This window comes from Ascaphus truei, unplaced genomic scaffold (genome assembly GCF_040206685.1).
Source record: "Ascaphus truei isolate aAscTru1 unplaced genomic scaffold, aAscTru1.hap1 HAP1_SCAFFOLD_461, whole genome shotgun sequence".
Lineage (NCBI taxonomy): Eukaryota > Metazoa > Chordata > Amphibia > Anura > Ascaphidae > Ascaphus > Ascaphus truei.
This window is the reverse complement of record NW_027456792.1, coordinates 133,654-148,773: the sequence shown is the minus strand read 5'-3', so window position 1 is coordinate 148,773 and position 15,120 is coordinate 133,654. Positions and strand designations below refer to the sequence as shown.

Here is a 15,120-nt window from a genome sequence, read left to right as displayed (position 1 = left end):
CGGTGTAGCTGTGTGTTTATACGGTACATTATCGTGCTGGTGGTGTGTACATGTGCCGGTGTAGCTGTGTGTTTATACGGTACATTATCAGTGCTGGCGGTGTGTACATGTGCCGGTGTAGCTGTGTGTTTATATGGTACATTATCAGTGCTGGCGGTGTGTACATGTGCCGGTGTAGCTGTGTGTTTATACGGTACATTATCGGTGCTGGTGGTGTGTACATGTGCCGGTGTAGCTGTGTGTTTATACGGTACATTATCGGTGCTGGTGGTGTGTACATGTGCCGGTGTAGCTGTGTGTTTATACGTGTACATTATCAGTGCTGGCGGTGTGTACATGTGCCGGTGTAGCTGTGTGTTTATACGGTACATTATCGGTGGTGTGTACATGTACCGGTGTAGCTGTGTGTTTATACGGTACATTATTGGTGGTGTGTACATGTGCCGGTGTAGCTGTGTGTTTATACGGTACATTATCGGTGGTGTGTACATGTGCCGGTGTAGCTGTGTGTTTATACGGTACATTATCGGTGGTGTGTACATGTGCCGGTGTAGCTGTGTGTTTATACGGTACATTATCGGTGCTGGCGGTGTGTACATGTGCCGGTGTAGCTGTGTGTTTATACGGTACATTATCAGTGCTGGCGGTGTGTACATGTGCCGGTGTAGCTGTGTGTTTATACGGTACATTATCGGTGGTGTGTACATGTGCCGGTGTAGCTGTGTGTTTATACGGTACATTATCGGTGCTGGTGGTGTGTACATGTGCCGGTGTAGCTGTGTGTTTATACGGTACATTATCGGTGCTGGTGGTGTGTACATGTGCGGTTTAGCTGTGTGTTTATACGGTACATTATCGGTGCTGGTGGTGTGTACATGTGCCGGTGTAGCTGTGTGTTTATACGGTACATTATCGGTGGTGTGTACATGTGCCGGTGTAGCTGTGTGTTTATACGGTACATTATCGGTGCTGGTGGTGTGTACATGTGCCGGTGTAGCTGTGTGTTTATACGGTACATTATTGGTGCTGGCGGTCTGTACATGTGCGGTGTAGCTGTGTGTTTATACGGTACATTATCGGTGCTGGCGGTGTGTACATGTGCCGGTGTAGCTGTGTGTTTATACGGTACATTATCGGTGCTGGTGGTGTGTACATGTGCCGGTGTAGCTGTGTGTTTATACGGTACATTATCGGTGCTGGTGGTGTGTACATGTGCCGGTGTAGCTGTGTGTTTATACGGTACATTATCGGTGCTGGCGGTGTGTACATGTGCCAGTGTAGCTGTGTGTTTATACGGTACATTATCGGTGCTGGCGGTGTGTACATGTGCCGGTGTAGCTGTGTGTTTATACGGTACATTATCAGTGCTGGCGGTGTGTACATGTACCGGTGTAGCTGTGTGTTTATACGGTACATTATTGGTGGTGTGTACATGTGCCGGTGTAGCTGTGTGTTTATACGGTACATTATCGGTGGTGTGTACATGTGCCGGTGTAGCTGTGTGTTTATACGGTACATTATCGGTGCTGGCGGTGTGTACATGTGCGGTTTAGCTGTGTGTTTATATGGTACATTATTGGTGCTGGTGGTGTGTACATGTGCCGGTGTAGCTGTGTGTTTATACGGTACATTATCGGTGGTGTGTACATGTGCCGGTGTAGCTGTGTGTTTATACGGTACATTATCGGTGGTGTGTACATGTGCCGGTGTAGCTGTGTGTTTATACGGTACATTATCGGTGGTGTGTACATGTGCCGGTGTAGCTGTGTGTTTATACGGTACATTATTGGTGGTGTGTACATGTGCCGGTGTAGCTGTGTGTTTATACGGTACATTATCGGTGGTGTGTACATGTGCCGGTGTAGCTGTGTGTTTATACGGTACATTATCGGTGCTGGTGGTGTGTACATGTGCCGGTGTAGCTGTGTGTTTATACGGTACATTATCGGTGCTGGTGGTGTGTACATGTGCGGTTTAGCTGTGTGTTTATACGGTACATTATCGGTGCTGGTGGTGTGTACATGTGCCGGTGTAGCTGTGTGTTTATACGGTACATTATCGGTGGTGTGTACATGTGCCGGTGTAGCTGTGTGTTTATACGGTACATTATCGGTGCTGGTGGTGTGTACATGTGCCGGTGTAGCTGTGTGTTTATACGGTACATTATTGGTGCTGGCGGTCTGTACATGTGCGGTGTAGCTGTGTGTTTATACGGTACATTATCGGTGCTGGCGGTGTGTACATGTGCCGGTGTAGCTGTGTGTTTATACGGTACATTATCGGTGCTGGTGGTGTGTACATGTGCCGGTGTAGCTGTGTGTTTATACGGTACATTATCGGTGCTGGTGGTGTGTACATGTGCCGGTGTAGCTGTGTGTTTATACGGTACATTATCGGTGCTGGCGGTGTGTACATGTGCCAGTGTAGCTGTGTGTTTATACGGTACATTATCGGTGCTGGCGGTGTGTACATGTGCCGGTGTAGCTGTGTGTTTATACGGTACATTATCAGTGCTGGCGGTGTGTACATGTACCGGTGTAGCTGTGTGTTTATACGGTACATTATTGGTGGTGTGTACATGTGCCGGTGTAGCTGTGTGTTTATACGGTACATTATCGGTGGTGTGTACATGTGCCGGTGTAGCTGTGTGTTTATACGGTACATTATCGGTGCTGGCGGTGTGTACATGTGCGGTTTAGCTGTGTGTTTATATGGTACATTATTGGTGCTGGTGGTGTGTACATGTGCCGGTGTAGCTGTGTGTTTATACGGTACATTATCGGTGGTGTGTACATGTGCCGGTGTAGCTGTGTGTTTATACGGTACATTATCGGTGGTGTGTACATGTGCCGGTGTAGCTGTGTGTTTATACGGTACATTATCGTGCTGGTGGTGTGTACATGTGCCGGTGTAGCTGTGTGTTTATACGGTACATTATCAGTGCTGGCGGTGTGTACATGTGCCGGTGTAGCTGTGTGTTTATATGGTACATTATCAGTGCTGGCGGTGTGTACATGTGCCGGTGTAGCTGTGTGTTTATACGGTACATTATCGGTGCTGGTGGTGTGTACATGTGCCGGTGTAGCTGTGTGTTTATACGGTACATTATCGGTGCTGGTGGTGTGTACATGTGCCGGTGTAGCTGTGTGTTTATACGTGTACATTATCAGTGCTGGCGGTGTGTACATGTGCCGGTGTAGCTGTGTGTTTATACGGTACATTATCGGTGGTGTGTACATGTACCGGTGTAGCTGTGTGTTTATACGGTACATTATTGGTGGTGTGTACATGTGCCGGTGTAGCTGTGTGTTTATACGGTACATTATCGGTGGTGTGTACATGTGCCGGTGTAGCTGTGTGTTTATACGGTACATTATCGGTGGTGTGTACATGTGCCGGTGTAGCTGTGTGTTTATACGGTACATTATCGGTGCTGGCGGTGTGTACATGTGCCGGTGTAGCTGTGTGTTTATACGGTACATTATCAGTGCTGGCGGTGTGTACATGTGCCGGTGTAGCTGTGTGTTTATACGGTACATTATCGGTGGTGTGTACATGTGCCGGTGTAGCTGTGTGTTTATACGGTACATTATCGGTGCTGGTGGTGTGTACATGTGCCGGTGTAGCTGTGTGTTTATACGGTACATTATCGGTGCTGGTGGTGTGTACATGTGCGGTTTAGCTGTGTGTTTATACGGTACATTATCGGTGCTGGTGGTGTGTACATGTGCCGGTGTAGCTGTGTGTTTATACGGTACATTATCGGTGGTGTGTACATGTGCCGGTGTAGCTGTGTGTTTATACGGTACATTATCGGTGCTGGTGGTGTGTACATGTGCCGGTGTAGCTGTGTGTTTATACGGTACATTATTGGTGCTGGCGGTCTGTACATGTGCGGTGTAGCTGTGTGTTTATACGGTACATTATCGGTGCTGGCGGTGTGTACATGTGCCGGTGTAGCTGTGTGTTTATACGGTACATTATCGGTGCTGGTGGTGTGTACATGTGCCGGTGTAGCTGTGTGTTTATAGGGTACATTATCAGTGCTGGCGGTGTGTACATGTGCCGGTGTAGCTGTGTGTTTATACGGTACATTATCGGTGCTGGTGGTGTGTACATGTGCCGGTGTAGCTGTGTGTTTATACGGTACATTATCGGTGCTGGCGGTGTGTACATGTGCCGGTGTAGCTGTGTGTTTATACGGTACATTATCGGTGCTGGTGGTGTGTACATGTGCCGGTGTAGCTGTGTGTTTATACGGTACATTATCAGTGCTGGCGGTGTGTACATGTGCCGGTGTAGCTGTGTGTTTATACGGTACATTATCGGTGCTGGTGGTGTGTACATGTGCCGGTGTAGCTGTGTGTTTATACGGTACATTATCGGTGCTGGCGGTGTGTACATGTGCCGGTGTAGCTGTGTGTTTATACGGTACATTATCGGTGCTGGTGGTGTGTACATGTGCCGGTGTAGCTGTGTGTTTATACGGTACATTATCGGTGGTGTGTACATGTGCCGGTGTAGCTGTGTGTTTATACGGTACATTATCAGTGCTGGCGGTGTGTACATGTGCCGGTGTAGCTGTGTGTTTATACGGTACATTATCGGTGCTGGTGGTGTGTACATGTGCCGGTGGCTTTGGCTGCTCCTCACTTCTCCCTCTGTCTCTCCCGCAGGGTCACCATGTCTGAAGGAATCATGAGCAAAGCCGCAACCATGGAGATCCCGATCAACAGCAACGGGGTGTCGGGGACCCTCAATGAGGACGAGAGCCTGGAGCAGGTAATGTACCTACCCCCTGATTCCCCACACACCCTCCTACCCCATCTACAACAGCAAGTACAGTGGCGGCCGAGCTGAGTCTTCAGCGGCCGCCACCGCAATGTGCGGGCAGACACCGGGCAGACGCGGCTGGTGACACGTGGCTGGTGATGCGTGCCGCGCGTCACTGTGGCGCCGGTCACACTTTCCGCCGGCATCCCCTGGTAAGGGGCCATGGGACAGGGAAATGGAGGGGAGATGCGGGAAGAGGGTGAGCAGAGGCAGCCAGGGGGTCGCGAGGGGAGGGGAAGACGCGGCCAAGTTCGGCGGCAGCCAAAAAAAGCCCCGGAACATTACGGGCATTTGTGAGATTGAAGTTGGCCGCAGCAGTATACTCCTACCCCCTCCCACCCCCTCCCACCCCCTCCCACCCCCTCCCACCCCCTCCCACCCCCTCCCACCCCCTCCCACCCCCTCCCACCCCCTCCCACCCCCTCCCACCCCCTCCCACCCCCTCCCACCCCCTCCCACCCCCTCCCACCCCCTCCCACCCCCTCCACAACACCACCCACTCCCACCCCCTCCACAACACCACCCACCCCCTCCCACCCCCTCCCACCCCCTCCCACCCCCTCCCACCCCCTCCCACCCCCTCCCACCCCCTCCCACCCCCTCCCACCCCCTCCCACCCCCTCCACAACACCACCCCCCACCCCCCTCCACAACACCACCCACTCCCTCCACAACACCACCCACCCCCTCCCACCCCCTCCACAACACCTCCCACCCCCTCCCACCCCCTCCCACCCCCTCCCACCCCCTCCCACCCCCTCCCACCCCCTCCCACCCCCTCCCACCCCCTCCCACCCCCTCCCACCCCCTCCCACCCCCTCCCACCCCCTCCACAACACCACCCACTCCCTCCACAACCCCTCCCACCCCCTCCCACCCCCTCCCACCCCCTCCCACCCCCTCCCACCCCCTCCCACCCCCTCCCACCCCCTCCCACCCCCTCCCACCCCCTCCACAACACCACCCACCCCCTCCCACCCCCTCCACAACACCACCCACTCCTCATTCTCCGGAGGCTGGGTTGTCTCGGGTCGTGACGGCGTTCAGGAAGAAGACATGATGGTAGAGGGTGCTAAGAGACCCCAGGTGCTAAACATAAGCGGTCATTCAAACCTAGACGTGGCTACCGATAGCTGCCGGACTCTCTCCAGTGAAGCCGCGCGGCAAGAACTGGAAGACGAACGTAAAAAGATTCAATGGGATATTGTTGGCCTTCGTGAAGTTAGAAGAAAAGATGAAGGCCTCATTGAGCTCAAAAGTGGACACCTATTCTAGTACAGAGGTACAAATAATGGCCGAATCCGTGGAGGAGACTTCATCATTAACAAGAGATGGAGAAAAACCAGTGGAGTATGAAAGAGCATCGGAAAGAGCGGCCAGAATCGTCATTCAGGTGACAGATACAGGCTTCAAATAACCCAGGTAAAGGCCCCAACGTCAAGTCACACGGACCATGCATCAGAGACTTCTACCATGAAATGAACCATGTGTGACGGTGAGGGGGAGCTGGCATCACAAAACTGGGATGAAGCCCAGCTAGCTACCCCTAAATCCATGTAACTTGGCCCCCTGTGTAAGGCTTATTTCAGCCAAATGTATTTAATATCTGGGGGATAACAGGGAATGTGTAATGCACTATGCATGTGAGAATGTGTAATGCACTATGCATGTGAGAATGTGTAATGCACTATGCATGTGAGAATGTGTAATGCACTATGCATGTGAGAATGTGTAATGCACTATGCATGTGAGAATGTGTAATGCACTATGCATGTGAGAGTGTGTAATGCACTATGTATGTGAGAATGTGTAATGCACTATGCATGTGAGAATGTGTAATGCACTATGCATGTGAGAATGTATAATGCACTATGCATGTGAGAATGTATAATGCACTATGCATGTGAGAATGTGTAATGCACTATGCATGTGAGAATGTGTAATGCACTATGCATGTGAGAATGTATAATGCACTATGCATGTGAGAATGTATAATGCACTATGCATGTGAGAATGTGTAATGCACTATGCATGTGAGAATGTGTAATGCACTATGCATGTGAGAATGTATAATGCACTATGCATGTGAGAATGTGTAATGCACTATGCATGTGAGAATGTAAAATGCACTATGCATGTGAGAATGTATAATGCACTATGCATGTGAGAATGTGTAATGCACTATGTATGTGAGAATGTGTAATGCACTATGCATGTGAGAATGTGTAATGCACTATGCATGTGAGAATATGTAATGCACTATGCATGTGAGAATGTGTAATGCACTATGCATGTGAGAATATGTAATGCACTATGTATGTGAGAATGTGTAATGCACTATGCATGTGAGAATGTGTAATGCACTATGGGCCTCATGCAGAGAGCAGCGAATTTTAAAATTGGCGAATTTATTAAAAAGTAGCTTTTTTGGAGAGTTTTAATCTCCATATGCAGAAAAGTGCGAATTCTGCTATGTTTAACATGGATGCGTGTGGCGAGTTTAAATTGGCGAGATGCGCGCTTCAGAAATGTGTTAAAACAAATTTGCGCCTTTTTTTTCCCCTTTGCAATGGCCGCGAGCGGCAGTTTTTTTTGGCGAGGCAAAACGGAGACAATCGCGCCATTTTATTGGCGCGAACAGCCGCTAGATGCCGTTCGCGCCTCTCTGCATACGGATATTTTTAAAACTGGCGAGATTGAGGTTCTCGCCAGCCGCAAGGCGAGTTTTACAAATAGAAAAGAAAAATTGGCGCGTTTTTCGGAACTCGCCATTTTCTGCTGCTTTCTGCGCGATTTTCTCCAAAAAATGGCGAATTTCGAAAATTCGCTGCTCTCTGCATAGGCCCCTTTGTATGTGAGAATGTGTAATGCACTATGCATGTGAGAATGTGTAATGCACTATGCATGTGAGAATGTGTAATGCACTATGCATGTGAGAATGTGTAATGCCCTATGTATGTGAGAATGTATAATGCACTATGCATGTGAGAATGTGTAATGCACTATGCATGTGAGAATGTGTAATGCACTATGCATGTGAGAATGTGTAATGCACTATGCATGTGAGAATGTGTAATGCACTATGCATGTGAGAATGTGTAATGCACTATGTATGTGAGAATGTGTAATGCACTATGCATGTGAGAATGTGTAATGCACTATGCATGTGAGAATGTGTAATGCCCTATGCATGTGAGAATGTATAATGCACTATGCATGTGAGAATGTGTAATGCACTATGCATGTGAGAATGTATAATGCACTATGCATGTGAGAATGTGTAATGCACTATGCACGTGAGAGTGTGTAATGCACTATGCATGTGAGTGTGTAATGCACTATGCACGTGAGAATGTGTAATGCACTATGCATGTGAGAATGTGTAATGCACTATGCACGTGAGAATGTGTAATGCACTATGCATGTGAGAATGTGTAATGCACTATGCATGTGAGAATGTGTAATGCACTATGCATGTGAGAATGTGTAATGCACTATGCATGTGAGAATGTGTAATGCACTATGCATGTGAGAATGTGTAATGCACTATGTATGTGAGAATGTGTAATGCACTATGCATGTGAGAGAATGTGTAATGCACTATGCATGTGAGAATGTGTAATGCCCTATGCATGTGAGAATGTATAATGCACTATGCATGTGAGAATGTGTAATGCACTATGCATGTGAGAATGTATAATGCACTATGCATGTGAGAATGTGTAATGCACTATGCACGTGAGAGTGTGTAATGCACTATGCATGTGAGTGTGTAATGCACTATGCACGTGAGAATGTGTAATGCACTATGCACGTGAGAATGTGTAATGCACTATGCACGTGAGAATGTGTAATGCACTATGCATGTGAGAATGTGTAATGCACTATGCACGTGAGAATGTGTAATGCACTATGCACGTGAGAATGTGTAATGCACTATGCATGTGAGAATGTGTAATGCACTATGCATGTGAGAATGTGTAATGCACTATGCATGTGAGAATGTGTAATGCACTATGCATGTGAGAATGTGTAATGCACTATGCATGTGAGAATGTGTAATGCACTATGCATGTGAGAATGTGTAATGCACTATGCATGTGAGAATGTATAATGCACTATGCATGTGAGAATGTGTAATGCACTATGCATGTGAGAATGTGTAATGCACTATGCATGTGAGAATGTGTAATGCACTATGCATGTGAGAATGTGTAATGCACTATGCATGTGAGAATGTGTAATGCACTATGCATGTGAGAATGTGTAATGCACTATGCATGTGAGAATGTGTAATGCACTATGCATGTGAGAATGTGTAATGCACTATGCATGTGAGAATGTGTAATGCACTATGCATGTGAGAATGTGTAATGCACTATGCATGTGAGAATGTGTAATGCACTATGCATGTGAGAATGTGTAATGCACTATGCATGTGAGAATGTGTAATGCACTATGCATGTGAGAATGTGTAATGCACTATGCATGTGAGAATGTATAATGCACTATGCATGTGAGAATGTATAATGCACTATGCATGTGAGAATGTGTAATGCACTATGCATGTGAGAATGTGTAATGCACTATGCATGTGAGAATGTGTAATGCACTATGCATGTGAGAATGTGTAATGCACTATGCATGTGAGAATGTGTAATGCACTATGCATGTGAGAATGTGTAATGCACTATGCATGTGAGAATGTGTAATGCACTATGCATGTGAGAATGTGTAATGCACTATGCATGTGAAAATGTGTAATGCACTATGCATGTGAGAATGTGTAATGCACTATGCATGTGAGAATGTGTAATGCACTATGCATGTGAGAATGTGTAATGCACTATGCATGTGAGAATGTGTAATGCACTATGCATGTGAGAATGTGTAATGCACTATGCATGTGAGAATGTGTAATGCACTATGCATGTGAGAATGTATAATGCACTATGCATGTGAGAATGTATAATGCACTATGCATGTGAGAATGTGTAATGCACTATGCATGTGAGAATGTGTAATGCACTATGCATGTGAGAATGTGTAATGCACTATGCATGTGAGAGTGTGTAATGCACTATGCATGTGAGAATGTGTAATGCACTATGCATGTGAGAATGTGTAATGCACTATGCATGTGAGAGTGTATAATGCACTATGCATGTGAGAATGTATAATGCACTATGCATGTGAGAATGTGTAATGCACTATGCATGTGAGAATGTGTAATGCACTATGCATGTGAGAATATGTAATGCACTATGCATGTGAGAATGTGTAATGCACTATGCATGTGAGAATGTGTAATGCACTATGCATGTGAGAATGTGTAATGCACTATGCATGTGAGAATGTATAATGCACTATGCATGTGAGAATGTATAATGCACTATGCATGTGAGAATGTGTAATGCACTATGCATGTGAGAATGTGTAATGCACTATGCATGTGAGAGTGTGTAATGCACTATGCATGTGAGAATGTGTAATGCACTATGCATGTGAGAGTGTATAATGCACTATGCATGTGAGTGTGTAATGCACTATGCATGTGAGAGTGTGTAATGCACTATGCATGTGAGAGTGTATAATGCACTATGCATGTGAGAATGTGTAATGCACTATGCATGTGAGAGTGTGTAATGCACTATGCATGTGAGAGTGTGTAATGCACTATGCATGTGAGAATGTATAATGCACTATGCATGTGAGAATGTGTAATGCACTATGCATGTGAGAATGTATAATGCACTATGCATGTGAGAGTGTATAATGCACTATGCATGTGAGAGTGTGTAATGCACTATGCATGTGAGAATGTGTAATGCACTATGCATGTGAGAGTGTATAATGCACTATGCATGTGAGAGTGTGTAATGCACTATGCATGTGAGAATGTGTAATGCACTATGCATGTGAGAATGTATAATGCACTATGCATGTGAGAATGTGTAATGCACTATGCATGTGAGAATGTGTAATGCACTATGCATGTGAGAGTGTATAATGCACTATGCATGTGAGAATGTGTAATGCACAATGCATGTGAGAATGTGTAATGCACTATGCATGTGAGAATGTGTAATGCACTATGCATGTGAGAATGTGTAATGCACTATGCATGTGAGAGTGTATAATGCACTATGCATGTGAGAGTGTATAATGCACTATGCATGTGAGAGTGTGTAATGCACTATGCATGTGAGAATGTATTCCAAAGCACTTTATTCCCTGAGTCAATCCTTTCCTCAGTTTAGGGAAAGCTGGCATGTTCTGTGATGTGATTTGGGAGTCAGTCATTTAAAGTGTAAATTTGATTATGTGACTGTATGGGCTCATTTCTAAGATAGCAGACTTGTAATGTGAGATGCATTTCTATGGAGGGAACTCTGTGATTTAGGGCCTCATGCAGAGAGCAGCGCTAACATGGAAAGCGGCATTAATTGGCGGATTCTGCCTTCAGAAAGGCAGAAACCGGCAAGTTTAAAAAAAAGCGCCATTTTTTTTTTTCCCCTTCAAATTCGCCGCGCGCCTGGAGAGTTTAAATTCTCTCCAGTTTTTTTCCTGCCGTATGCAGAGAGCCGCGATCGCCATCTAGTGGCTGTTCGCGGCAAAAAAATGGCGCGATTTTCAACATTTTCCCTCTCCACCAAGCAGCTGGCGCTCCGCGGCCGGTGGAGAGGGAAAAAAAAAACCCGATTTTTTTCCCCAGTAGTTTCAACAGCGCTAATAGCGCTCATAGCGCTGGTTGAAACTCTCCATATGCAGAAAGGCAGTTTTCTGCCCTTTCTGCATATGGACATAAAAACTCTCCAAAAAAGGTAAAAATTTTCCCCCTCTCCAATTCTGCATAGCGCTGCTCTCTGCATGAGGCCCTATATCAGCTGAGGTGCCTGCAGATAAATGTGTATTGAGACAATGGTTGTGAGTGTGGAGGTATTACAGACATTTGGTGAGTGTGAAAGAGTGGACAATCAGGTTTTGTCTGATTGGCCAGCAGCCCCTGTCCCATGTAAAGAATAGCAACAGAGGGATATATAAGAAGCACTGCTGATCAGAGAAATTTGGAGAGAGACACTGTGGGAAGGAGTGTGGAGAGCATCAGAGATTCTCTTCTGAGAGAGATTAACAGAGGGAGAGACACTCGGAGAAGGAGTGTGGAGATTCCCTCAGAGGAGCATCTGAGAGACATTCTGTGAAGGCTTTTAGATCTCGACTGTGACCAGCTGGAGATACACGTCAGAGGGGCTGCTGTTTGATCAGCACTCTGAGATCCTGGACGAGAAGCGGACGTGGCAAGCCTTCTTGAAGCAGGCCCTTGCACCTAGCGAGTCTAGAATCTACTCCCCAGGTCCCAGTTGGGATTGTATCTTGTTTTGTACATCTTTGTTTTGTCTGCTGGCTTGCCAGAATAAACTTCATTTTATTCAACAACCTTGTCCTGTCTGGTGCTAGTGAGCCCGGTGGTTTCGGTGTAAAAGTACTGGTCTACCGTGACACCAACAAAATAAATTGTCTCCTCAACATCGTTGTGGGAGATTTCAGTGGAAAGATTGGTGTCCCACAGGAAGACAAAGCATCAGTTGGTAAGTATGGTTGTGGTAACTGGAATACACTTGGGGACAGATTGGGAGAATTTGCAGAATTTGAAAACTTCTACATCATGAATGTATTCTCCAAGAAGAATCAAATGGAAAATAGATCCTATGGATTCAAAAATCAAATGGAAAATAGACCCTATGGATTCAAAAATTAAATGGACTGTATCCCAACAAGAAACACGATTGAAGACTGCACTGTTGTCACGGGAGACCAGGTTATTTACACTTTTTTTTACCAGGATCATTCATTGAGCAAAACAAGATGGAGAAATAAATTGGAATTTACTGGGCATAAATTCGCTTACACACAAGGATAGACGAAAAGACACACTTACTGGGGGTAGAAAAGACTTTCCTAGGTGCAGGGAACTCTATGGGAGAGTTTTACCCTGACCGGGACTTAGCCCGGAATCTTCTGGAACCCAAATTGGCATAAAATTCCATACGCCACCGCTATGTTCTCTTCTGAGAACTTGGTCCCTCCTGACCGTGTCCAAATCTCCTGTAACTCAAATCGGCATAAAATCCCGCTGCGTCCGCTACGATCGTTTTATAGAACTTGGTCCCAAAAGTCGGGACTTAGTCTCTGGCGGGCGGCTTTTCAGGCTTGAAGTCAAAGCCGGTTGCTTTGCTATTACAAACAAAGCATCTTTGAAAAGCCAGTGTTCTTTCGGCTCTAACTCAAGGGGAACACATAATCTGATTGGCTTATGGCTTCTTATAGTATTCTCTGCTTCATTCACAAAATGGAAGCAGAGCGGACAGCCAATCAGCCCGTGGGAACTTTCCCAAGCAGCCAATCAGAGCCGAGCCGGCTTGAAAAGCCGGGTCAGTGGGAAATTCGAAACAGCTAAGGGGCATGTGCAAGCTGCCACCTCTCCCCCAGCTCCACCTGCAGGACAGGCTCCACCAGGTCTGGCAGAACAAGTGGAATCCCGGAGGATGGCCATTGATCTCCGGACCTGGTACTCCACCTTTCCCCGCTGACCAAACGCTATTCACACCTCTGGCATCCTCTGGCTGCTTTGAACTCCGATGTCCAGCAGACTTACCGGCGACTATGGGTTTGCACGGGCTGCCTGTTTGGACCTCGGTTCCGAATGTAAAAACATATAACACTACATTAAAGTATATTTTTCACACACTTTCCCTGTGACTCAGTTTGGACTCTGTGCCCCCCCCCCAACCTTATATATGGTTGGGCACCCATGAACCATATACTGGTTGGGGGGTCACCTTGGCACGAGCTGGGGTACCCCCCTTAGCCTAAGGATTCCATCAGCTACAGGGATACCTATTTATCCCTGTGCCTCATTCTCCTTTCTGGTTTGTGCTGAATCAGGGTACCCTAGCGGTGAGTCGCGCTTGCGTTTTCAAGGGGAGGTATTGCCGGGACAATGTGCCTACATGTATCCATGAATCAGGCATGATTCCCGGGTACATCTATAGGGGAACCGACAACTCCGGACCCCAAACTCCTAGGCACATTCTGGCAATGTTTCCTCCGCACCCCTCTCCCCCTTGAAACTCATCCCCCTAGCAATCCCTGCTCGCTGGAATGCCCGGAAAGGGGAAAACACAAAAAATGCTTTTAATACATGCAAAACATTGGAATGGTACAATGTTACTGGGCCCAAGAGCTAACTCTCTGGGACCCTTATACACGGATCAGGGGTAACCAAAACAGGCTTAACCTTTATTAGAGTGCCTGATTACTCCCTGTCACGATGACACCAACTTTTATCAACACATTTATATTTCTGGGTACTTGATTGAACAGAACAAGTTGCAAAATAAATTGTGATTTATTTCCTTAATAGACAAACACACGACATCTGCAGAATACACTTGAAAACAACACTTACTGGGATAAGGGAACAAAATAAATTGTCCTTGGAACGAAAGAAATTGTTCTTTGCTTGCCAGTGCAAGAAATGCAGCCTTGGTTTTAAAAGTCCTGTGGTTATGTGGTTATTAACCCCTTCACTCCTGGACTGGTTGCTGCTGTACTGGAACAAAGTCTTGCATCTTTACATCATGGATTAAAATTCAGGAATCACACTGGGTGTGGCGAAAATGGGGGGTAATCAACGCATTAATAAAGGCAGTGGGCTCGGCTGGTTACCCCTATTTCGCATTGGGGATGAAGGGGTTAATATTATATGCTGTTCCCCTTTTAAGACTGCTAATTTAGGAACGGAGTGAGCCAGCACCCTGATTTTTGAGGTGCAGCCTCAGTGTAACCCCCCAAGTACACACATATTTAAAATATAACTTTGTCATAAGGGAAACATATATTTTTGATAGTGCCTTTCTGTTGCAGTTAAAATTTACCGGCAGGATGCTATTTTTTTCTGCCTGCCTTTGTAATGCATTAAGGAACAAATGTTACGCATACATGAAAGACCCCCCCGGTTGGGAGATGCCGATGCGTCTAGGAGATGAAAGACCCCAGATTCTTAAAGTGTCACTTAATCAGGATGTTTCTGAGTAGCAGGTCCTGTTACTCCTCCTGGATATTTCATACCTTGGGACCAAACTCCAGACATTGCGTCCCCAGAAATGAGTGGCCCCTTTTTACTTAGCAGTGCTACCAAGCTGCTTACTGAGCATGCTCAGAGTTACCTGAGCTGGCTGTAGGATTTGCCCATGTGACATGGCAGGTTCTGATAGGAGGAAGATA

The 15,120-nt window shown here is 46.5% G+C and overlaps 1 protein-coding gene across 4 annotated transcripts in view; it reads left to right on the top strand.

Moving 5' to 3' along the window:
* Positions 1 to 15,120, top strand: part of ARFIP2 (ARF interacting protein 2) — a 177,742-nt gene that overhangs the window by 67,564 nt on the left and 95,058 nt on the right. For all 4 annotated transcript variants that reach the window (XM_075584159.1, XM_075584157.1, XM_075584160.1 and 1 more), the window contains one exon: positions 4,677 to 4,782. In XM_075584159.1, the coding sequence (XP_075440274.1) occupies positions 4,684 to 4,782 (99 nt within the window). In that variant the 5' untranslated portion in view covers positions 4,677 to 4,683. The remainder of the gene's footprint in view (positions 1 to 4,676; positions 4,783 to 15,120) is intronic.